Source organism: Drosophila kikkawai, chromosome 2R (assembly GCF_030179895.1).
Source record: "Drosophila kikkawai strain 14028-0561.14 chromosome 2R, DkikHiC1v2, whole genome shotgun sequence".
Taxonomy (NCBI): domain Eukaryota; kingdom Metazoa; phylum Arthropoda; class Insecta; order Diptera; family Drosophilidae; genus Drosophila; species Drosophila kikkawai.
In genome coordinates, this window is record NC_091729.1 from 21,768,619 (window position 1) to 21,794,007 (window position 25,389).

General features: G+C 43.4%; 4 protein-coding genes across 5 annotated transcripts in view; 2 read left to right on the plus strand and 2 right to left on the minus strand.

The window, feature by feature from the left end:
* Positions 1–1,532: 1,532 nt before the first annotated feature.
* On the minus strand, positions 1,533–10,840 carry stl (stall). The gene is made up of 10 exons (XM_017168892.2): positions 9,749–10,840; positions 5,728–5,806; positions 5,168–5,287; positions 4,785–4,996; positions 3,862–4,718; positions 3,678–3,806; positions 3,369–3,618; positions 2,541–3,312; positions 1,805–2,479; positions 1,533–1,729 (listed from the first exon to the last, which is right to left on the minus strand). The coding sequence occupies exons 1-10, from the start codon at positions 9,911–9,913 to the stop codon at positions 1,653–1,655; spliced, it is 3,336 nt and encodes a 1,111-aa protein (XP_017024381.1). The 5' UTR covers positions 9,914–10,840; the 3' UTR covers positions 1,533–1,652.
* A 2,039-nt stretch (positions 10,841–12,879) lies between these two features.
* On the plus strand, positions 12,880–16,004 carry CycB (Cyclin B). Its single transcript, XM_017169341.3, has 5 exons — positions 12,880–13,169; positions 13,700–13,845; positions 13,910–14,091; positions 14,218–15,092; positions 15,164–16,004. The coding sequence occupies exons 1-5, from the start codon at positions 13,134–13,136 to the stop codon at positions 15,458–15,460; spliced, it is 1,536 nt and encodes a 511-aa protein (XP_017024830.1). The 5' UTR covers positions 12,880–13,133; the 3' UTR covers positions 15,461–16,004.
* Positions 16,005–17,869: 1,865 nt separating this feature from the next.
* On the minus strand, positions 17,870–20,959 carry blw (ATP synthase subunit alpha blw, mitochondrial). The gene is made up of 4 exons (XM_017169373.2): positions 20,801–20,959; positions 19,591–20,171; positions 18,685–19,486; positions 17,870–18,557 (listed from the first exon to the last, which is right to left on the minus strand). The coding sequence occupies exons 1-4, from the start codon at positions 20,864–20,866 to the stop codon at positions 18,348–18,350; spliced, it is 1,659 nt and encodes a 552-aa protein (XP_017024862.1). The 5' UTR covers positions 20,867–20,959; the 3' UTR covers positions 17,870–18,347.
* Positions 20,960–21,584: 625 nt separating this feature from the next.
* LOC108076523 (cyclic nucleotide-gated channel rod photoreceptor subunit alpha) overlaps positions 21,585–25,389 on the plus strand; it is a 63,570-nt gene continuing 59,765 nt past the window's right edge. The window contains exons 1-2 of one of the 2 annotated variants that reach the window (XM_070284320.1): positions 21,585–21,793; positions 21,850–23,297. The gene's annotated coding sequence lies outside the window, so the exon portion shown is untranslated. Of the gene's footprint in view, positions 23,298–25,389 lie in introns of both variants that reach the window. The other variant, XM_070284319.1, reaches the window with a different exon arrangement.

Genomic DNA, 25,389 nt, shown 5'->3' on the forward strand with positions numbered 1-25,389 from the left:
AGCTGCTCAACTGGTCAACTGGTCAGGTCCTTGCGTGTATGCATACTCAATGGGAAATGCGGGAAATCAGGCGGGTTGGGGAAAACCGAAGGAAAAATGGAACAACACAAAATAGAACCTGGCTTGGGGGCGTTCCGAGAGTCACCGCTGCTGGGCCTCTCACATGTGAGTTTTATGTTTTATTTATTTATTTTACAATTGGCCACGACATCTAATGCACTCGGCTTGTTTTGTTGGACAGGACATGGCCTGCTGCAGGACAGGTGCCCAAAAACTGGAAAACAAAACTAGTAAAAGGGCGAGCAGAAACGCGTTGAAAACAAACCAATTAGCTGTGAATCGATTTTTCGACTTCGAAATGGGGGCAGGAAGGAGGAGGGTATGGAAATTTGTATAAAAGAACAGGTCAAAGGGTCCTGCCCCAAGGTCCTGACGGGACAAAGACAGCACGTGCTCCTCGATGGATGAGTAATGGCCGTACGCACTTGCGTGTGGTCAAAATTTAAAGACCAACTTGACACAGTTTCCCCAGGGAGCTGCGTGAGTGGCTTCCAAGGTTTTTTGGCAACTCCTGATGTCCCCCCAAAATTAGGCTTCGAATTGACCTAAATTTTAATTGTGCCCGAAGGAGGCATGAAAATGTCAGTGCCACTTAGTCTGAGGTTAAAAAGTGGTCATGCATATATTTGTCTCCAATTAGGCAACTGGATGGCACTTTACGGCGGTCTTTATAAACCATCTATGAATTATTCATAAGCTTTGGGGCTTTGCTTTTTTCCCCCTAAGTGCACCTGTCTGGTGCTGGTGCATTGAACTTGACAGGACGTGACCGGAAGGATATGTCTTGACCCTGCTGCCTCACACTCCACACTTGAGTCACAAATCACAGCCTTGCTTGCATACACTTCACTAGTTTTTTGTTCAACGTTTCCGATTTTTCCGACTCTCCGATTTGCCGTCGCTTTCCGCTTTCAGCTTTTCCTTTTTCCTGCGTTTTTTTCGGGGCTTTGTTTTTCGTTTCGTTTCGATTTGCACGACGCGCGCTTTCCTTGCAGACTGTGGCATATTCAGCGTTTCGTAGGTGTTTTATCTAATTTTTTCCTTCACGCACACCAACGGCCCCAGGACCTCTGTGTTTGTGGGCGAATGTTTGGGCGATTGCTGTTACCCTTTTTTTCGGTATCGAGTATTGGTAATTGCTGCCATCGTTTGCATGCGAACGCCAAAAAAAAGAGGAGGAAAACCCACACAGAAATATTACAAATGGGCGGAGAGCCACCTCGAGTGTGTAGCCAATATTGAAAAATAAAGTGAGGCGGGACTCCTCCTCGTCAAGGAATTTTCAATTTTACTATCATTAACTGTCAGTGGGTTTTTGCAACTAATTTAATTGGCAATTTCCTCAAAAAAGCTCAAGGAAAATGGTTAAGTAATAAAGGAATAACCTTTCAGGTTTCCTTTTCCTTAATTAGGCTTAAAAAAAAGTATATAAGTATATAATATATCTGTAAAAGAGAATATAAAAATGCTGCTTCAATAATTATATCGTTTATGTATATTTCTCCGGCAGTTTTTTTTCGGGGCAGCCTTGAACTTAATCTATAACTTAGAACTTAATCGACTAAGGGAATTGTGGCCAGGAAGCTAATGGGCTATTGGCTGTTGCTACTCAGTTCGTCTGCGGAGACGTGTATGGGTGGGGTGAATTCGTTGTTTTCATCAAAAATATCTAAAGAGTACATGGAAATAAATAAAAGAAATAATAAAAGTATATATAAAACCAATATATATTACAAAAACCCACCTAAATGTGTTTCTTCAAGGTTCTGCGTTATGTTTAATATATCATTAAAGGCCATGCTCCTTCTCCTTCGAGACCTTAAGCGACCCAAGCTAATGTGGGTCTTCTCCAGGGGCAGATCATCATCGCCAAACTCCAGACACCTGCCGTATACGCAATATCGCTTGCCCACCTGAGAACAGCGCGTGCCCAGCGGAAACTGTCCATTCCGGCCATTGACCAGGTAGTAGCGATACTTGATGTACTCGTCCTGACAGCCCACCCGGCAGCTACGATCCGGTTCATCGATGCTGGGCCAGATCTGGGCCCCGCGTCCCGATAAGCCCCGCACCTTGGAGCGGTAGCGAGCGCAGGTCTGCTCAGCAAACTCTGCCGCCGTCTGCAGACGCTCACAGGGTTGGACACGGTATGAGCACAGACGAATGCTCTCCACGCCCGTCAGCCGCGAGGTGACTCCCTGGACGCCCTTTGAGTCGGTCATGCAGTTGGAGTGGCAGCCAGGATGCCCCATCCACTCGGACTCCTGTGAGGAGCTGCGATCGATGGCGATCAGCGAGGCGGAGGCAGGCGGCGGAGGTCGGGAGATCTCCGGAGGATAAGGCTTTGGGTAGGGCCTTCGCTTATAAGGCGCAGGTGGTGCACTGATGTGGTTGCCACGAGGAATGCCCTTTGATACCTCTGTGGGATTACAGATAGGAAACGATGAATCATCATTGGAAGTTCCTTCAAATCTCCTTACCATTCTCATGTGGACTTCTTGGCGTGATTCCCTGCTGCCGCTCTGCATACCGCTTGTTGGTGGTCTCCTGCCTGCTCTCCTGATCCGAGGAATCCCTTACCGGACGCCCAGACTTCCTCTCGCAAAAGTCACTGTCCATTTTGAAGAAATTCGAGGTGGAGTTGTCGCAGGAAAAGCGCTCACAACGCCCAGCAATGCAATAGGTAATATCCTCCGGTTTGTGTTGCTTCGACCGACAGGATGTGCCATCGGGAAAGATCCAGCGGCGCGACTTGGTGCCATTGCTCCTGGTGCGGCAGAAGATTTTGCATGACTCCTCCAGCGTAGTGCTCAGCTGCTGACCCTCGCCGGTGAGCTCCGGATCGGATTTCCTCGCCTGCAGGCACACCCTAGTGGCAAAGTCCCCGATTGTCTGGAGCGGCACCTTGTGGCACTGGGCCGAGGGACAGGTCACAAACTTTAGATCCCTTCCCATGCAGCGAGATGGGAAATTCAAGCAACTGCGGTTAAAGGTCCTTAGTCCAGTGCTGCCCTCCAGAAGGCGATGAGACTGGCCGTACAAGCAACTCGACTCACAGGCACTCGGCTCGCTCCATTCGCCCCAGTTTGAAGGTAATCCAGGCAGCTCGTTTCCCAGCGGATTATATTCATGCAGCAGCGATGGTATCCTGTTAGGATCATGCCGGATGATCTTCTCGTGCGTGGGCTCGGCCACGTTCTCGTGAGTCCAGGATTTGCGGGAGCGAGCCTCGCAGGTACCGCCACGACACCACTAAAGAAAAGAAGTTGATAAGGATGTCTTATAACTTGGGTAACACCATGACCTACCATATTATCCCCACACTCGGTGCCCTCCAGTGCCGGATGCGAGGTCCAAGGCAATCCATCCTGCCGGCAGTGCAGATCTCTACATATCTCCATCCTGCTTTGACTGCTGGCCTGCTTAAAGTCCTTGCCAAAACGTAGCATACACTGCTGATTGGCATTGAAGCGTTCACCTGGTAGGATTCCACCAGCAGAATGATCCAAGTTGGCCACAAACTGACCGCGATCAAAGAGGCACTCAGCCTGGGGATCCCTGTAAATAAATATTAATTTGATATTTTTTTAGCTTAATATTAGATCCTTTATACTCACTGAAGAAAGTCCTCCAAATAAGTCCTTGAGCATTTGGACCAGGTGACCTTGCCACTGCCCAATTTGGGCGACATAATATGCATGGTGGGATCGCAGCTGATCTCCTTGGCATCGTGTCTCATGCCCAAGCTAAAAAAGAAGCAATAATTAATAAGATCTTCTCCAGAAATCCTTCATATCTTACTTGTGTCCAATTTCGTGGGCCACCACAAAGACGCTCTCAAAGTGCTTGGCTTCGTTGATCGTGCAGGAGTAAATCGAGGTGCACATGCCATTGACTGTGGCCATGCCCACCACTTGGCTATTGGCTTTGCCGTTTTCAAAGGTCACCAGATCCATTCCGGTGAGGACCAGAGCATGATCATAATGCAAGGGATCGGCATCGGAGTAGGGATTCATTTTCTCCTGCCACTTGCAAAAGGTATTCAAATATTTGTCCACATCCCTGGAGCGAGATAATCCCGGTGGATCCCTTGGTTTCCATATTTCCAGGCGTTTTAGCACAAAGTTGATGCGACGACCCAGCGTGGGATGGTGGTAGAGTAGCTGCACTCCATTGATCATGGCCAGGACAAAGCTAATCACTTTGCCTTCCGTGTCGGTGGGAAAATTGTGCTGCATGTGCGCATAGAGATCGCTGTCCACGAAGATGGCCGTTTCGATGAAGAGCTCATCCGGAATATCCGACCAGCGGGAGCGCGGTGGATTCCCTATGTACCGACGCGTCCTCCTCCGATGCCTTGACTCCGAGTGGTGATGATGATTATGATGCGGATGATGGTGTCGTGGCTGAAAGCGCAATCTCAGCGGCGTCTGTGCTCGCAGACGCCTCCTCGGTTCGTTGAACTCCTCCGCATCGGGCTCGAACTGCAACTGACTGTCTAACGGTGGCGGCGTCCCGTCATTAATCCGCCTTGACGACACCCCACCAGAGCCGCTCCTGTCCACCCGCGCCTCGTAAAGCACATGGGCGCCGCTGCCGAAGCGCGAGGGAAGCGGTTGGATCAAAAAGTCGCTGGCATTCTGCTGGAACACGCCACGCTATAGGGAGTCAAGGCGTGAAAAATATTATTAAATGTTGAGGATAAGGGAAAACCCAGCACACACCACACTTCCCGGCTCGCAGAGATCCAGAGCAGCTGCTGGACTCCGGTAGAAGCATTGCTCCAGGCGCTTGAGCAGCTGCGGCGAATGATCCACAAACTGTGTCCCATTTTCGGTGCGCCGGATGAAGATGAAGGCGTCGTCAATCAGCTGCGGCGACTGGTGCAGCTGCAACCTGGCCTCCACTGCCTCGGAGTCATCATCATCATCATCGTCTGTCGAATGCATTTGAATTAATTAAACATTTGCGCATAATAATGACCGCAACTGGAGCAGCACGAACTGCTGCTGGCAGATGTGGATTTCGCGCTCTCTGGATCTGGATTTCGATTTAAATTCTAATACGGATTCGGTATTGGCACTTGTGTTATTTTTTTTTCATTCACCTTGTTGTTCTGCTGGCAAGCTGCGGCGCTGACGTCCTCTTGGGGGGTTACCCTCCTGGTCATTCTCCTCCGGTGTATGCTCCTCCTGCTGTGCCAAGTGCACGAGCTTAAATTCGAGTGCTGCCAGGTAAACAAACAACATAAATGCCTGCCATGAATCAATGCCAACAACTGTGCAGATTTCCACGCCCCTTTGCTCCCTGGGAAACTCAGCACCCTCTTTGCCGTCTCCCCCAAAAACACCTTCAAGTTAACAGTTCAAGTTTAACATTCATTGATTGCAGTTGTTGAAGTTTTTTTTTGGGGGCTGCCAGCCTAATGACACGTTGCAGTTTTGGTTATGGGTCATGGCTAAAAGACTTCAAACAGCACTGAGGGAAAATGTGCTTAAAACAAAAAATTAAAATACAAAGACTGAACTTTTTTTTACAAAACTATGTATTTTATTTTATAAATTACACTTTATATTTTTCCCTGTGCATTACCCGCCCTCAAAATCTAGTTTTATGGGTCACAGTTAAGAATCTTTACAAGTCAGTGCCCGGCGGGCCAACACTTACCCTCTCCCCTAGATCGTGAGCCAAAGATCAGGGCCCTCTCGTGTTCCCTCAGCTCGCCCAGTAGAGCATTCTCGTCCAGCTGCAGTGGGGATAATGGGGGATATATATGAAAAGAGAAAGAGCACAGATAGACAGAGGGCTTAATATGCAAAGCGGAAAGTGTAACATGGCCAGCAAAGCGTTAAACAGACCAAAACAGATGCGAGCACCCACAGAGAAGGGTTTTTTTTTATTATTTTCCTCAAAAGTAAGAAACAAAAATAAAATACTTTCACTCAGACACAATGGAAAATTTGTAGCTCAAAAGAAAACCCCAATTAGACAACTTCAAACATCTGTTGCTGCGGTGCCGGGGTCATCAGTGGAAAGGTTGATGCAACACCACAACTTGGCTTATATATGTAAATACTAAACCAGACCTGGAACCATATAGTATCTGTGGTGCGTGTGCGCCTATTTGTGCGATTATTTAATTTAATTTGTTGTAACAGTTTTCATTTGGTTTTATTTGGCTTTTTCTATTTGGTGGAAAAGCGCGCTTGAAGCCGTCGAAGCGTGAAGAGCGTTTCGGCTTTTCGGATCGAAACTCCGCCTCTCGCGAGGAGAAGGTGTTACAAATTGCCGTTGTGGCTGATGTTTATTACCAACATTGTAAGTTTTTGTGTAAAAAATGGGCGTGTCTGGTCGTTTAGCGCTAAGGAATTTTAATTTCAATTTTAAAGAATGATTTTTGGCTTAATTTGATTTTAGTTTTGTGGGGGATAAAGCTATTATAAAGTGGATATTTTAGGTGGTATATGTATTAAAGGTTTTTAATGATCTCAAGAGGTTTAAATAAGTGACCTCAGCCAAGAAAAACAAACTCACAAAAAACTTTATTACTTGAACCTTTAAATGGTGAACTTGAAATGATGTTTCATTTTCATGTTATAAAATATATGATGTTATAAAATATACTTTAACAAGAAAGAAAGCTAACTTTGGCCAGCCAAGGTTTGTATACACTTGCAGGTAACAATTAAAATATATCATAACTAAGCCAAAAATTCACTAATTTCGATTCGGAAAGCAGTTTTGTGTTAGTTTTTATTAATTTAAAAACACTGCATACCAAATTTAAAATTTTAAGAAATCAAAATTTTTGGCCATTTTTGCTAATTTTAATGATGTAACCCCTTATCAAATTTCGCATAAATGGCCAAAAAATCGATTTCTTCAGGACATGTCTAGAAAGATTCCCCTGTTGATGCTGATCAAGAATATATATGGTTTATGGGGTCGGAAATGATTCCTTGACTTAGAAAAATATTATTTTGTATTATAAAATCGGATTTTTTATATTAAAAAATTTATTGATTTTTTTTAAATTAAAAATATCATAACTCGGCCAAAAGAGCATTAATTTTAAATCGGAAAACTGTTCTGTGCAAGATTTTGTACAGTTAATAAATCTGCATACTTCATTCAAAAATTTTGAAAATTCAATTTTTTTATCAAAATCAAAAATTTTAAAGATGTAACCCCTTATAAAATTTCTCAAAAATGGCCAAAAAATCGATTTCTTCCTGACATATCTAGAAAGATTCCCCTATTGATGCTGATCAAGAATATATATGGTTTATAGGGTCGGAAACGTCTCCTTCACTGCGTTGCAAACTTCTGACTGAAATTATAATACCCTGAAAGGGTATAAAAATAATTACATTTTTTTAAAGCTTTAAGTCCTGTAGTTCATGTTAAGCCTTCTGGAAAGCAGCAACCATATGAGTATATAATAATATTAATAAAATGTTCTACAACGTAAACCGATTTCCAAAGTTTATTATAAATATTTAAACTTTCCCAGTGTAGTTTTATGTCTTGTTTATTATTGACTCAACTTAAGTGCTGCAACAAATATGTTTTTCAAAGTACAAATACCTAGTTCCTAAAGATTACAGCAATGAACCCCTTGCTATAACATTTCCCGATCTCCGGTCTTACAAAACTTTGTCGCTGAACTTTATCGAATGGCAAACAATGCTCAATGAAATGGACACTAATTGGCTGCAAGGGCAACAGCATAATAGGACCAAATCAACATGAAAAGCCCCGGAAAAGCACGGAAAGCAACAATAACCTGTGACAAAAACAGAGGCGGTAAAAACGGGGGTGGAGAAAAGCGGAGTGGAAAATGCAGGCATATATGCTCACTCTAATCGTCCCCACCGAGCGGCGCGGCGCTGATTATGTGATGAAATTTTGCGTGACCCGTGGGCACAATGAGCGCAAAAAATAAAAAAAATAAATAAAAGAAGAGCCAGAAAGAAAAATAAAAGGGGGGAAAAAATAGCGAAAACTAGAAACAAACACGTGGAAATTATATCACAGAAAATTGTCTTCGGGCCAATTTTGCAGGCGGCTAAAAGGAGCACCCGTAAGTGGGGGGAAAATCACATAATCAACAGCGTAACCGAGCCAACGATTCTAAAGGGTCAATAACTTGGCTAACAAAAACACAAAACTGGACTCCCTATTTTTTTGTTACTTCCCAGCTGAGAATCCAGTGGGATTTCGAGGCAGCTGCAGTCGCCAGCTGGTGTACAGATTGTTTTCAATTCCCCGTAATCATGTGTTACATTCCTCCAAGAAGACGCTGCGACGCCTGCTCAGACTCGATTTGGAAGCATAAAAAATATATATAAATAAAATATATATATATAGGAGCTATAACGGGAGGGGCAATTTAAGGAAAAGACATGTGTAATTCGACATGCTGTCGCCTGGTTTATGTTTATTAGGTTGCCGGTCTCAAATTACGAAAACGTTTTCCAAGCCGCCCAATTCTGCAGAGGTCATTCAACGCCTCTCTGTTCTACACATAACCCCCGATTTTGCCCCGGAACTTCAGCTATATTTTTTGCTTAGCTTGGCAAAACCCAAGTTGAGTCAGAGACAATGTATTTTCTTTTTTTTTTTCGTGTCCATGTTCTGTCTACATGGCGATTTTTTAGCTTCTTTATTGTCACCTGAAGCATGATGTGTGGCTGGACGATGATCACCTGTTTTCGCTATATGGGTTAAGCGTATGACTTTCAAGAACGTCTACACTTGGACACTATTGTTTATTGATTTTCTTAATTGATTTATATCGACAATCACTTCCTTGGAATTCACTGGGAAAATTAAAGAGGAAATATAAAAATCTACAATTTACAGAAGAGTCAGAAAGTGATTTAAAGAATATTGTTTGCAGATTTAATTATATATGTTTATGGAATTATAGATTTTTTTAATTTAAAATAATGTATTCTATATTTTAAGAATTTTTAACATTTTAAATAAAAAGAGTATATACCTTTGTATCAATTTTATATTCTGGTTTTAAATGCCTCTTAATAGAAAATTGCAATAAAAATAACATATTGTTAAAACAAACATCATGTTTTCTATCATTAACATATTTTTAAATTAAATAGTTTAGAGGATAACAAAATCACATTAAACATATTCTATAAGCTTTTCTTAGTTTACATTTATTTTGTCCAATTTTAAACCTTGTGTTTCAGTGTAAGCTCACAAAGATATATCACATATCGCGCGACAATGAGGCCAAGAACAACTATTGATTGATAATGGTAGTCACCTCCATGGCATTAGGTGTTTAAAAAAATATCTTATGAGACATTTCTTATTTAAGAAGAATGCAGTAAGAATATTTATACATTAAATATATTTAATATTAATATTTACTTGGGAGAAATTTGTATATTTATTTATTTATTTCTTTATAAAAGACCCAAATATTATAAAGTTATGATTATTAGAAAAGTTTCTAACTAATATTAAGGTTTATTTAATTCAGTAAGAATTAAAAAAAAATAACATTTCCACTTCTTAATAAGTAGTTTATGATTAACATTAATATTTTGACATAATGTCTTTCTTGTTTCCCACAAAATCAAAGCCCCCGCTGCAATTGTCAATTAAAATTACAAAGCTCTATGGCCATGTTCAAGTTTTGATTGATATCGGGACTCACCTCAATGCCATTGTAATGTAAGCTCCTCTTGCGTCGCAGCTCGATGTTGACGGATTTTGGCCGAGTGGCAGAAGCGTAGGCGTCCGCATCGATTAGCAGCCACAAGGTGGTCAAAACGATTAAAGCCAAACGACAATGCCCAATTGCTGAGGCGGCGACACTCATAACGATGCGTTTGACGGTGACAACAGAAGTGAGCTGCGATTTGCTATGATTTTTCTGGCTGTATTGTTGTAATGCTCGAAGCTAATCGCTATTTTTTTTGTTGCTGCAACAGCCAGGCAATGCGACGATTGTTGCATAAATTGCAAATATTTTTATTCCTCGGGGTGCGCTATACCGAATTCGGTATTTTGCGTCATAATTTGTGGCTTCTTGTGTGTGCAGTTACATTTTGCTAACGCTAGTAGACTCCCAAACCCGATTTCTCGAGATATATAGTAGTTGTATATAGAGAGTGAGAAAAGTGAATGCGCGTGTTGCACCGACAGTTAATTTAACTGTTTATGCACTAATTAATTGCCCAGGCATTGCATTACGAGTCATTTGTTGTTTGGGCCACTTTGGCTTTTATTCTCTCCTCTCCACTCTCCCTCTGCCCTAGTTTACTATATTTTTACCGCAGTTTGTTGCCTAAGTTCTTCCTTATTGATCCGTAGCACTCGAGATAAGGCTGAAATGGTGCTTGAAAAGGCACTTTATTTACTGCGCTGCTCTAGCTGATCGCCAATATATAATATGTATAGTATAATAATGCCAGTCTTTTGTTTTGCACATTTAAACGCACTTATTTTTATTTAAACGCCAGCGAACAATTAAGCAGCATACAACACACACGCACACACACGGCCCCGGCTTCCATATAGATCATCGGCTGTGGAGCATAACGCTCTTCTGGTTCATATCCGAAATTAATGTTATATATATTTAACTACGCCATTCAAATCCATAAATCACACCGAAAATAAGTGAGCGTTTTGGACTGTTTAAAGCACTAAATTCTGGCCGGAGGTTAATGTGATCGATGACTTTTCAAAGGATTCACCAGAACGAAGAAAAGCCCGACGCAAATGGGGAGCCACACAACCACTCGCGACGGCTTTTGCGAATGAAATGTGAAAATCGTGGAAAACTTGGAGCATGATACAATACGACGATCGTCGGCGGGCACTTCGTTCTCGCTCGGCTTGGCTTTTCGGCGGCTGGGAGTTGTGTTGTTCGCCAGGCAAAACAAACTCATAAATATATGCTAATGAGCCAGAGCGCCGGAAGAAGAGAAGAAGAATGCCTCAACCGTTAAGACGGAGCAAAGGGCCAAAAAAAGAAAAAGAATTAAAGATCTTACTGGAAAAAAAACAACATTGGCAAAAACTAAGGCGATAAAGTGGAAAGACGCAGTCACTTGGCGATTGTTTTGTGGTCAAGTGCTTGAAAATGATGGAGCAGACGAAAACTTGACACTGATCATCAGCAAAAAAAGGAAGGCAGAGCAGAAGCAAGAATTATGCTGCATTTCCGCTACGAGTTTCGATGTTCTGCGGCCTGTGGCAGCAGGAAATCTTAAATCAGCGAATGCAAATCAGGGAGGCGCAAAAACAAACAAACCGAACAGACAGCCAATTGAAGTGATCAGCTTTTAATTGAGGCAATCAATGCCTGATGCAATGCGATGCAATGTCTTAATTAAAAAGGAGAGTCATTAGAATCACAGAAGCAGCACTGTGCAGAGTTTTAGCTAGTTTAAAAGTCCTATAAATAAATACAAGTTCAACTTTAACAGATAGGATAAGGGATTTCAACCGTTGATTCATTTTGAATTTAAATTTAAATCTTATGGGCAGCACTGTTTTGGTCTAAAGCTATCGATACATAATGAAATGGCTTACGATTTTTTTATACCAAATTTATTTCTAATAGAACAGTTGTCATTTAAAATGCAACAATACAAAAGTCCAAAAGTGCTAATACTTTTTTTAGTTTAGTTTAACCAGAACGTTTTTAGTAATTTATCCTTTTAATCCAATTCTTCAACCTCTGGTATAAATGTGCTAATGTTATCGATATAATTTGAACGTTGAAGTTTTTTAAAATTTTTTTACACAACGAATAATTCATTAAATTTAATTTTGAACTTTTATGTTTTTTAATTTAAGCTGTTTTTATAAAGATATTTATATATTAGCCCTTATTATAACAGTTTATAATTCTTGTGGCGGAACCTTTCCTGTTTTTCAACCCAATTTATGATAGTTTAAAAAAGTTCAAGTCCCAGGGTCACACTGTACTATATACTATCGATAGTCTTGGCCACAGCTACTGTAAAAACGCTCTCAATTTGGGAATTCCATAAGCAAACCCCTGTTAAGCTCTCATTAACAGAAAATGCTGTTACAACTCTGTTACTCTCATCTGTGACCGAGGTTGTAGTATCAGGTGGGTTCGAGTGTCAGATGTGGATTTTTTAGGAAGATTTCACTTTTGAGATTTTTAGGAAAGATTAGCACTGGCCACACTGCCTTTTTAAAAAACATCGGTGCTATCGATAGTGCTATCGATCTCCGGCCGACTCTACTTCGCATCACGAATCGAATTTTAAACTCAACTGCCGGTTTGAGTGCTGTTGCTCTCACTCTGGAAATTCCATAAGCAAAACCTTGTTAAGCTCTCAATTTGGGAATTCCATAAGCAAAACCCTGTTAAGCTCTCATTTTAACAGAAAATTCTGTTAATGCTGTCTGTTAGGCTCTCAATTTGGGAATTCCATAAGCAAAACCCTGTTAAGGTCTCATTTTAACAGAAAATTCTGTTAATGCTGTCTGTTAGGCTCTCAATTTGGGAATTCCATAAGCAAACCCCTGTTAAGCTCTCATTAACAGAAAATGCTGTTACAACTCTGTTACTCTCATCTGTGACCGAGGTTGTAGTATCAGGTGGGTTCGAGTGTCAGATGTGGATTTTTTAGGAAGATTTCACTTTTGAGGCTTTTGGGAAAGATTAGCACTGGCCACACTGCGAAATTGGACAAATACATCGATGTATCGCCTTTTCAAAAAACATCGCTACTATCGATAGTGCTATCGATCTCCGGCCTACTCTACTTCGCATCACGAATCGAATTTTAAATTCAACTGCAGCTTGGCTTCGTTCGCTCCGCTTCGTGCGATCAGATTTTCGTCGAGGCAATACCAATCTCAGCAACATTCGATTTTTAAATTGTACATTACTCACATCGGATCAGCTTAGTTCACAAGCTATTCCATTTCGAAACAAAAAACACGCGTTTTGCAGTATAGTAGAAACGCGCTCTAAAAACAAGTGAAAAAAGCGATCAAGCGTCTGCTCTTTGTGTTACACAGTGTTTGTATAGTTAAAAATACCAATCAAGATGGTGGGCACAACTCTGAAAATGCGAGGCGATGAGGTGAGTTTTACCTATTATTATTAACTTTAGCCAGAATCGGGATAGGTGTCATGGAAGAGTTGGAAAAGTAGCGGGTTCAGCGACGCCATTGCAGCGTGGGCTAGGTAAAAGAGAGGACGAAACAGGCAGACGGATATAGAGAGAGGGAGAGAGGAAGAACGCGTGTGAAGAGGGGGGTGAAAAAGGTGCCGTTTATCAAGAGCTCATGTGTTGTTGTTTTTGCTGAAGTCAAATTTTGGCGCAATTTTTCTAGTTGCGGTACTTGCACCGCTAATTATTGGCCTCTACTTTCTTCCTGACAAATCAAAGAAGAGGTGCAATGACGTCTAAGGTCTTGCGGTTCTTTTCTAAAAATGGCGGGGGAGTGGATTATACATACATACATACATATATATGTATGCATTTTTTTTTTTTTTTAATTTTATAGTCTGTAGTATGAAAATTATCTATAATTTATTGAATTCTACTTAGTAACTAAATTAGTTAGGTTAAAATATTTAATTTTAATTGTTTTTCCAATATTTTCCCAGAACGCCTCGGAGAATTTAAACCAAGTGCAATTAAAGAAATTGACAGCACCTTCGCAGGAGGTGAACACAAAACGCGCCGCTTTAGGCGACCTACAAAATCGTGGTTTAAACCGCGCCATTGCCGCCAAGGATGCGGCCCAGAAAGAGTGAGTTTACTTTCTAGCCATATCTCCACTTGGGTTTTTATTAGAACTATCATAATTATATTAGAACCAAGGACCTTAAGCTGGCAAACGCCCTGTGGAATGCCAAGGCTCGCGTGGACACGCACTGGAAGAAGGAGCCACTGGGCACCACAGCCAATGGAGCTGTTCCAAAGCCCACCGCTGTTTTGCGTTCGAATTCGGTTCGCCACCCAATTGCGGTGAAAACGGCTTTTGAACCCACAAAGGGTAAGTAGAAATATTCCAAACTCCTAATAACACATATATTTCCAACCGAAATCATATGAATTTTGGTTTCTGATATAGTATAGTAGTATAATGAACCTATTTTGTGAAATCCCTTGAACCCCACAGCAAAGGCTAGCTCTAATGAGAACGTAAATGAGCCCACTATAAAGCGCGAGGACAGCAACCTGTCCAAGAAATCGCTCACCAAGTTGCGTGCCGCCTTGGCTAAGCCCGTGATGGGTGTTTCTGGGATTCGTCGGGAGCCTGTGGCAGCTGTTGTCCGAAAGGAGCAGGAAGTTAAGAAGGATTCGGGTGCGTTGTCCTTCCTTAAGGGTCCGGCTGTCACCAGTTCAGCCAAAGCTCCTGCTGCCACCAAGATGCCCGCTGCAACTATGTCACTATCGACCAAGAGATTGGAAGGGGTCGAGGATATCGACGCAAATGACAAAGATAACCTTGTTCTGGTCTCTGAATATGTAAACGATATCTACGACTATCTGTACCAGGTGGAGAAGGAGCAGCCCATCTTTAAGGATCACTTGGCGGGCCAGAAGGAGGTGACGCACAAAATGCGAGCGGTGTTGATCGACTGGATCAACGAGGTTCACCTTCAGTTCCATCTGGCCGCAGAGACCTTCCAGCTGGCGGTGGCCATCATCGATCGCTACCTACAGGTGGTCAAGGACACCAAACGCACCCATTTGCAGTTGGTGGGCGTCACAGCCCTCTTTATAGCCACTAAGTATGAGGAGCTGTTCCCGCCGGCAATCGGAGATTTTGTCTTTATCACCGATGACACCTACACGGGCCGCCAGATCCGTCAGATGGAACTGCAGATCTTCAAGGCCATCGACTGCAACTTGTCGCGACCACTGCCGATTCATTTCTTGCGCCGCTACTCGAAAGCTGCCGCCGCAGAGGACGAGCACCATGCCATGGCCAAGTACTTAATCGAGTTGGCTTCCGTGGATTACGATCTTGCTAGCTACAGGCCCTCGGAGGTGGGTTGCAAGAAATGCCAACTCCAACTTGTTGATAAATCTAACAAAAACACTGTTTTTTTCTTTAACAGATTGCCGCTGCCTCACTGTTCCTGTCGCTGCACTTGCTAAATGGAAACTACCGGGCTGCCACGGGATTCAATGATAGGCACTGGACCCCCACTCTGTCCTTCTACTCGCGGTACTCGGCCGCAGATTTGCGTCCGATCACCAGGCAAATTGCGAAGCTGGCCCGGGACGCACCGCAGGCCAGGCTGAAGGCCGTTTACAACAAATACCAGGGTAGCAAGTTCCAGAAAATTGCGCTTCGACAGGAGCTGAGCGGTCCACTGCTAGACTCCATCATAGGCCGGAGCCTGCGGAAGTAGTCTGACAACCAGACACGCCCACAACACCAAACTACGCAGTTTAGTTTAATTTGTTTTCATTTTTAAATTTGTAGCGTTCCGTATTCTGTTCGTTTCGTGTTCGTTACAATTGTAGTCATAATCATCATCACCATCAACATCTCGTAATCAATCCTCAAATCATCGCAATCTGCTGGAGTCCCTTAATGCAGCATTTCCCCCGCTGCCAAGGGCTAGCTCCAGCACCTTTGCCCCCTGTGCACAAGTGGCTCGTGAGCCGGCCATTGGCAGCGAGTCTTTCCACCCGGAAAGGCTGACTGGACGCCCGCCAGTTCCTACCGCTGGGACTATATCTCAGTGTGGAGTGAGTGGCGGAGCGGTGGACACCGAGAGAGAGAGTGGGCAACGAGTTCATTTGCTGGCCGAACACATCGGCGTTGTCTCTCCAAGCATTTTATTTTATATTCCAAACAACTACATGTATTTGTATTTTTAGTTTTTTAAATTATACGGGAAATTGTTCGTTCTACGTTCTAAGAATAAATCCAAAACTTGTGCAAAATAATATTCACATAACTCCCAATAATAACGATGAGACTAGATTATTTGTAATTTATATTATGTATTCCGCACATATACATTATAATTAAGGTTTATTGTTTACCTAGAAATAAGCAATAATAAGCGGTTTTATGACAAACTTTAATATTTCAGAAACTGTCTCTGATCCCATACATATAACAAATAAAGTTTTGTGCATTTTATATGGAAATAGTCGCGTTTTGTATAATTTATTTTGCGAACACATGGTTTTTTTTTAAAGCATTCAGATGTTCCTTCGACAGCTGATGAGTGTGAGAAATTTTCCACACCCTGAACCGAGAAATCAGGAACAGACAGAGACCCCTTGTCAAGGACAAAGATGAGTTCCCTGTTTCCTTTTGTCCTTCTGCCTTATCAATCCTGAATACACAAGGCACTCACACATACAAGATACCCTACAGAGAAAGGTCATCTTTGCGATCGCAGGTCAGTTATGTACTCTTCATCCGCTCTTTGCGCTTATGTACTTCCTCTTCTCTTTTTTGTGTGCCCTATTCCATGGGCAACGGTAATTGTCCAACCGCGTGGCTGTGTGTGTGCTACTGTCGCTGCTGACTTTCGTGTGTATGCGTGTGTCTCTTTCTCTCCCCCTTTTAATACCCATTAAACTTCGAATTAAAGGCATATTGAACTTGTAAGAATTTCATACACGTTTCTACCGTATAAAAAGAACGTAGAGTTCCCTTTAATAATAACAGTTTCACCCTTTTTAAGACATTAAAAAACTTCTCAAATAATTGCTTAAACTTATATAAAAACTTACGCTAAGCATGGGTTTTACCTAAAGGGCATAAAGTCGTCGAGACGTGCGTTCTGTTTTTGCTTGTGTTTCGCTTGCTCTCTTTGCTGAGCTCCTGTTCGAAATTTAAGTTTGACGGTTTTATGACTCTCATTAATTTCTGTTTTTGTACATCTCAAATAATTTCGACGCTTTTACGGTCAAACAAATGTAATAAAAAGGAAAGTAATTTTTCTTTCCGCCCCCCTTAGAGCTCCTCCCTTTTGGCACATTTTATGCTGACTGCCAGCGGCAATGGGCGTCATAAAAACTTCAGGCCGTATAATTTGGGTTTACTGTTTTTTGGGTCTCGGTTGTTGGGCCGCCGTTGCCGGTTTTGGTTTTTTTGGGGTTTCTTGCTCTCGTTTCTGGCTTGCTGTTAACGAAATATGCACAACACAAAGCACTTGGAATCACCGGGTTCTTTATCATGCTCCTGCTCCTTGCTCCTTGGACTACAGGCAATCGCTCAGGTAGCCCAGCGAGGGGTGGCTAATTTGCACGGGGGTCACGGGGTTAAGAAAAGGGACGAGGATTGCAGACATCTGCTCTCCGGCTGGCGGATCAGCTGAGTGTCAGGACCTAGATTAGTTCAGGGGCACTCCTGCCGGCAACGGGTCCATATTTAAGAGTAAAATACCTAATTCCTGGATACCTTTGCAAAAGGAAATAAAGAAAGTTTCTTAAACGAAATTCTTTAAAACGGAGCCTGTGTAAATTTATGTACATACATATGTAATATCTGCAATATTTAAGAAAGTGAAGGAAACTACTTTACATAAAACCCAATAATTGGAATAGTTTAACTTGAATCATATATTAACTATTATATGTATGCTCACAATATCCACGAGATTCATATGAAATAGTAAACCCCTTTTTTGACTTTTAGAATACGTTTCCATACAAAAATAACTATGGTTTGAATATACAATCGCACATCATATTAATTAAATTTGATATTTCGTTCTACAAAATCGGGTTAAGTCAATCATCACAAACATTTACCATAGAAACTTCCCAGTAAATAAGAAACATTTAAATCCGTATAGAGTATAATTTAGTATCGTTTTTAATTCATCATCGTTTCACAATCATCCACAGACAGTATTTCGACTATTCTCGATTACAATATTTCAAATATTGATTACAATGTAGGTGTAGAAGAACAACGGGGGGATTATCTATCGTTTAAGGAGGAGGAACCGCACGGATATTTCGCTGAAATTCGAAACTGCATCCAAACCAAGGAACCACCAACCAATCCGACGCCTACGCCTGCTCTCTCTCTCCCAAGATTTAGCGGCATGATGGCGCAGAACAACGGATCAGATGGGTTTCCCGGCTGGACACGCAGGAAAACATGAATGTGCAAAGGAGTTTTCTCTTGTTTTTGTTGTATAATTTCTGTTTTATCTTAAGCTTTAAGTTGTTTAATTTTTCTTGTTGATGACGAGCACAGGGACGGCGGCGTTATTCATGCCATCTCCGAGATGTTAACTGCGCACGTGACTGCCTAATTGCTGCTTAACCCTGGAAGGTAGACAAGAACTTGGAGACGATGTCCTTAAGCTTGGCATCGGACGCCTCGGAGATCTGGCCGTCCTTGGCAATGGTATCGAGCAGAGCCTGCTCGGAGGTCTTGATGTGCTGCAAGAACTCCTTCTCGAACTTGGTGATCTTGGCGGGATCCATCTTGTCCAGATGACCGCGCACACCGCAGTAGATGACAGCAACCTGGGAGTAAACGGGAGAGGGGCATTAAAAGTGTTTCGGCAAGGGCATGCATATCCACAATAAATCATTCTTTTAAAATTATAGACACGGATTAACCGACGTTCCACTTATCCTATTGAATACGCACCTGATCCTCAATGGACATGGGCACATACTGTCCCTGCTTGAGCAGCTCAGTAAGGCGCACACCACGGTTCAGCAGCTGCTGGGTGGCGGCATCCAGATCGGAACCGAACTGGGCGAAGGCGGCGACCTCACGGTACTGGGCCAACTCCAGCTTCATGGAACCGGCAACCTGCTTCATGGCCTTGGTCTGGGCAGCGGAGCCCACACGGGACACGGACAGACCGACGTTAATGGCCGGGCGGATACCCTTGTAGAACAATTCAGTCTCCAAGAAGATCTGTCCATCGGTAATCGAGATGACGTTGGTTGGAATGTAGGCGGACACATCGCCAGCCTGGGTCTCGATCACGGGCAGAGCGGTCAGGGAGCCACCGCCCATGGCGGGGGACATCTTGGCGGCACGCTCAAGCAGACGCGAATGCAGGTAGAACACATCACCGGGGTAGGCCTCACGACCTGGGGGACGACGCAGCAGCAGGGACATCTGACGGTAGGCCACGGCCTGCTTGGACAAATCGTCGTAGATGATCAGGGCGTGCTTGCCCTTGTCGCGGAAGTACTCGCCCATGGCGCAGCCGGAGTAGGGAGCCAAGTACTGCAGGGGAGCGGCATCGGAGGCGGTGGCAGACACAATCACGGAGTATCCCATGGCACCGGAGTCGGTCAGACGCTTCACAATCTGGGCGACGGTGGAACGCTTCTGGCCAATGGCGACGTAGATGCAGTACAGCTTCTTGGACTCATCCTGGGCCTCGTTGAAACGCTTCTGGTTGATGATGGTGTCGATGGCCAGAGCAGTCTTGCTGCAGATTGAATAAACCAATAAAAGAGGGTTAGTTGCAAGCCCTATTCTGGGCTAATCACCCAGCTCATTCCTCCTCGAAAGAAGTTGGCCAAAGATTCTTACCCAGTCTGACGATCGCCAATGATCAGCTCACGCTGTCCACGGCCGATGGGCACCAGGGAGTCGACGGCCTTGATACCGGTCTGCATGGGCTCGCGCACAGACACACGGGGTATGATGCCGGGGGCCTTGATGCCGACACGGAAACGATCCTTGGTGTTGATGGCGCCCTTGCCGTCAATGGCATTACCCAGGGCATCAACGACGCGACCCAGCAGCTCATCACCGACGGGGACATCCACAATAGCGCCGGTACGCTTGACGATATCGCCCTGCTTGATGAGCTTATCGTTACCGAACACCACCACACCGACGTTGTCGGGCTCCAAGTTAAGGGCCATGCCCTTCAGTCCGGAGGAGAATTCCACCATCTCATCGGCCTGGATGTTGTTCAGGCCATAGACGCGAGCGATACCATCACCGATGCTCAGCACACGGCCGGTTTCCTCCAGATCAGCCTTGGGGGCAACGCCCAGGATGCGCTCCTCCAGGATGTTGGAGATCTCGGCGCTGCGCTGCGAGCTGGCCACATGGAATTTGCGGGCAGCGAGGCTGGCGGCGGGATAAGCAGCCTTGCAGGCGGCCTGCAAAAGAGACGGAATAATAATATTAGATTATGTAAGGCGCAACGTATTGGATAATCAAAGTGTAGCGTCTACCTGGTATCGCACCTGACACCCACGAACTCATAGATAAATAAAAAGTCTCTTTGGCAGGGTATTTAACTGTCGGAAATACCCAACTTTTCACTCAATCCACCTTCACCACTTGCTTGGCCGCCGGACATAACCTCAAACTTGATCCCATGGGCCGCTCCGTCAAATCCACAATTATGTAATCTGACCACAATAACAAAGTTTATGTAGCGCTTTTCACCTTTTTGTGCCTACAAATTAACCAAAAACTATGCAATTCTTGGTAGCAAATTTCGGCCCTCACTGATTATGTAACCTGGCAACCGACCAATCTCTGGCGGCCGCTTTTAATTCGCCGCATTGCGTAACAAAGTTCTTGGCTAAATCACTGCAAAAACCAGGTATAACTTGTTCCCTGAGCCAAATAAAAGTGTTTTCCGTATGTTTGTATAACTTTAAGAGCACGCTGCACTATCTTTTTCGCAAATACTTGCCACCCATCGATTCGGTTATGTATGACATCTTTTTTTGCCCACTTTTTCGGTGCTATTTTTACGCTTAAATTCGCTGGTCAATACCTGAGTGGCAGCCTTGGGCAGGTTGCGGGCGACCGAGGACGCCAGGCGGGCAGAAATCATCGACATCTTAATGGGTTTTAACTTTTCGCCGCGGAAGTAATTGGACAATTCCTCACCGACTTCCTTTTTTCACAAAGATGGTCGCAAGTGTGCCCACACAAAAATCCAATCGAAAGAGCCTAAAAAATGCCGTACGAGTGTCGAGAAGGGGAGGATTATTTGCTGAGAAGAGGGCGGGCACACAATTATTTTTCCCAGTGACTTATCGATATCGGCTGTGCCACATTCAATCGATTACTGCCAAATCGCTTTAAGAAAAAGGTGGGAAACTTTGATGAACTAAAACGGAACGTTGTGAGATCTGGTACTTTTGGTCGCTCGGACCGAAAAGTCCGGCAACGCTGCTGTACGAGCTACCAGGTGGATTTTATTGCACATTCGCCATGTTGGCCAGAAAGATTATAATGTGATTAGTTGATCACTTTTCGCGTTGGTTAATACTGCTAAACTCGCAAACTTTTCCAAAATGGGTCGAGATATAAAACAGTCTGTACATTTTAAAGAATTTCGAGCGTTTCATTGTTGAGTAGCCTTACTCTCACCGATTTAACTTCCGCCGGGTTTGCGGGTAAAATTTTAAAATAGCTGTCAGAGGGACATTTCCTGTTTCGTGCAGTCAAGACATTTAAATCGTAACTGCTGCTACCATTAAAGATATCGACAAACGGGTTGTCCTTGACGTTTGGGCAGAAGTAAAATATCCTATAATGTTTTCAGAAAATAACAAGTCACAAAATTTAATACTCCCTTTTTCTTATATTTGTGAATTCGACAATTTTTAGCTTATATGTTTTGTCAATTCGGCTATTTTTGCCCAGAAAGAAATGGCCATCACTGCCCCTGCGCAGACGAACCCAGGAGAGCGGACCAAAAAAAGGACTTGGTTTCGCCGCTCTGTGGACTTAAACTATGCCTTGTGGATTGTGGGACTTTGTGGGTTCGAATTGAAATGCGCGCGCAAGTTCAAAAGATTCAGTTATTTCACGCAGCTTCACTTCATCTCGTCGGCGCTTCAGTCTGAGCTTGTGCGGTCCTGTGAACACAACGCGGCGGTATAACGGAACGGATAACGGGACTAAACCGAATGCTGGCTGTCAAATGTAGGAGAAAATTGCATGTGCCATTTAAGTGAGTTTCTGTGCGATTTGCTGGGCGGTTTTCATCGCCGTCAGCCGCCAGCTGTTCCAGCGGGGCCAGAAAGCAGAAAACCAAAGGAATTTCTGGCCACGTGTTATATGGGCTGAAATTCGGTTCTTTGCGAAATCAACGATTATTATGCAAATTAACACAACAGCAACGGAGACTTGGGCCAGCATCCAATCTCCAAAAAATATATAAAAAAAAGGAAACTCTGAAACTGGAAGCGCTCCTTAGAGATTCTTCCTCTGTGTTTTGTTGCTGCTCCTTCTGCTGCACGCAGACAATGACAGATATTTGTCATCACACACACACAGCCTCAGCCTCATACGCACAGAGAGCGTAGAACAAAGGCAACGGGAAAAGATAAATACGCGAAGGGAGTGCGAACGGGAGAGTGGATGGCATGGGAGTGAGAGAGAGCAGAGCAGCAGCCGTCCGTCTCACTCACGCACTTGACTGAACATTAAACTCGCATTTTTTTATGTGGGCGCATGGAGATTTTAGAGGCCTGCTGGTTCTTACTGCTGCTCCTGGTGGCATCCTGGCATCCTTGCCGGTCGCCGCACAGCGTCGGCATCTATATGAGTCCCCCTTTTCATCATCTGTAGAATCCGCATTCGCATTCCCATAAGCATCCGCATCCGCCATCCGCAATTTTTGACAGCTGTCAGCGTGTTTCGTACGGACGTGTGTGTGTGTGTGTGTGCGCGCTTGGTGTGTGTGTCGGTGTATGGCTGGCACAGTTATTTCCACTTGGGCGGCAAGGTCAGCGCGACATGCAAATTGAAAACAGCAAAAAACAAAGGCAAAGGCAGAGGCATGCCCAACTACAACGGCGAAATCAACGGTAGCCACAATAACAGCAGCATCACCTACAACAGCAGCAACAGCAACAGCAACAACCACAACAACAACGGCAACAACAACTAACGAAAATGTTTGAGAAATATGTCGCCACATATGTGCGCGCGTGTGAGCAAGTGAAATTAAAATTCCCGCATGCCTAATGAATTCGCCCCGCTCGTTCGCCGTCCCTATCCCACAACCGTTATGTGTGTGCGAAAGCGAGTGCGTGTGCGTGTGTGTCGCTGACTTCGGAATGACAAAAACAACAAGAGCCACAACGATATAGCAGCTACAACTAAAACAATGGCTTGCTAAGCTGCTCGAGTGAGTGAAAAAAAGAAGTAAAATAAGTAAGAAAGAAAGGAGAGCCATAGAGCGAGAGAGCAGTAGCGTGAGAGAGGCAGAGGAGACAACGGAACGAAAGCAAAAGTGAAACTTGCAGCGAAGAAAGGTGAGTGAGAAGTTAGAAGAGATGCCCCGAAAAAGTGTGCAATACAAACGAGAAATATACCGAGTTTTCAAGAATCATATTTATTTATTTTTTTACCACACTTGTGCAGATTTCAATAAAGTTTGGGTTTAAAAATGCGTATACGTAATATTGGTATTACAATGCCCCAAAAAATATGCTACAAGAATAAATAAAATTTATAAGAGGATAATTTTACATTGTATTTTCTGCAGAACTACTCTATTATCCTTAAACCTTTTTTGATTTTATTTATTTTTCAATATATTTCGTGTTTTTGATGCGAATACTTAATAAAAGTTTAGACATGCATTAATTTTCATATTTATTTATTATTTCGAAGCAATTATATAACCCTGTAACCCTCACAGAATTCCCGTAATTTCTCTTCTCCATCTTGCAACTGACATCAACTGTTTTCCCATTCATCAAAACCAAAAGTTGAAAGTGCAAAACCCACAAACAACACTCACCCACTCACACATACAAAAATGCAAATTTAGTCGAATCAAATTGCAATTGCGGCTGCCACACAAACAAAGAAATAAAACCAACACACAAGCAAAACTTTAATAATATGAATAAATGGAATATGTTGCCATAATCTAAAGGATGAGTGGCTTTATGCCCTATCTGGACTTCAGTAAATTCCTAAGCATTCCAAGCTAATCGAAATCATGTTGACAAAATATCGAAAGCTTTCTACACAAGGAGAAAATTCAGGAATTACATTTTTATTCTGGGAAGAAGCCAATAAATAAACAATATTATTACAAGAAAAGCCCAAACCTCACATATTTTCTTATCATTTTAAGCTAAATTGTAGTTTATTTTCCAGTTTCTCAATGCACTTTGAACTAATTCCAAATTGATGACAAATTTTCTTGATATTTTCTACGTTTGTCTAACCAAAGAAAAGAAAGTTTATCGATTACAAGTTATGGTCTTATGGTTTTCAAACTCTCTCTCTGAATATAAAATATATAGAAATAAAGTCATTACCATCTGGGACGAGGACTAGGGCTGGGGGCTCTCCCCGCCCCCGAAAAAGGAAAACCAATTAAAATTATTTGTGGCGTCAAAGGCGAATGGCAAAGAATGCGGTGAGGCGAAATGGAAACGAAGCGAAATGGAAACGAAACGAAATGAAATGGAGAGATGTGAATGGGCCCTCAGCTTCCTCGTAAATAATGCGGGCATTAGAAAGGACTCTTGTAGCACCCACCACCCAGCATCACTCGACACCGGGTGTCCTTCGCCACCGTCGCCGCTTGCCGCTTGCCGCCTGCCGACTGTTTTGTGAGCCAACTTCTTTTTGGTCCATTGCAGCGGGGCATAAAAATGTTAATTTATGTTCGCTGCGCCTCACAGTTTGCATACTTGCTGCTGGTCCTGGGTGCTCATTTTCGTTTCGGGCAACAATTTTTCGTTGAACACATAAAAAAGATTTCTGTGCTTCGCTTCGAGTTTTTTATTTATTTTTTCTTTTTGCTTTTTTCGGCAGATAAACTGTTTTTCTCCTTTGGTGTTGCCATTGCTGCTGCTTTGAATGGAACGTGACTGTGTCCCGAAATATGCGAAACAGTTGCCAGGCCCCGGGTTTTCCGGTGTTCCCCCCTCGGGCTTCGAATCCGAATCCAAGCCTGATTTCCATCTCTAGCGGAGTAGCGTCATAGAACGACGAAGGATATTATAGCTGCAGTACAATTAACAAGCTGCCATTAATATGGAAAAAAGGATTCCACGACGATTTTCGTGCGATTCTCGGGGGCAAGATTGCAAGGCATGCGTGCGTGAACATTTAATTAAAGCGACTTATTAAGTATGTAAATTTCCGCAAATGATTAATTTGCATATTTATGAGACTAAAATGAGCAGGATAGGGGGGTAGCGTCAGACAACTAAAACAACAACAACAACAAGAAAAGACGTCGGCAACTGTCAATAATAATCAGGCAGGAACGTGAAGAGGGGATGGTTGAGATGTTGGCATGGTAGAAGGGGTTGAGATAGCCAGCAACAGGGGGGGTGAGGGGAAGGCAAAACAACGACGGCTGTAATAACAATTTGAAAT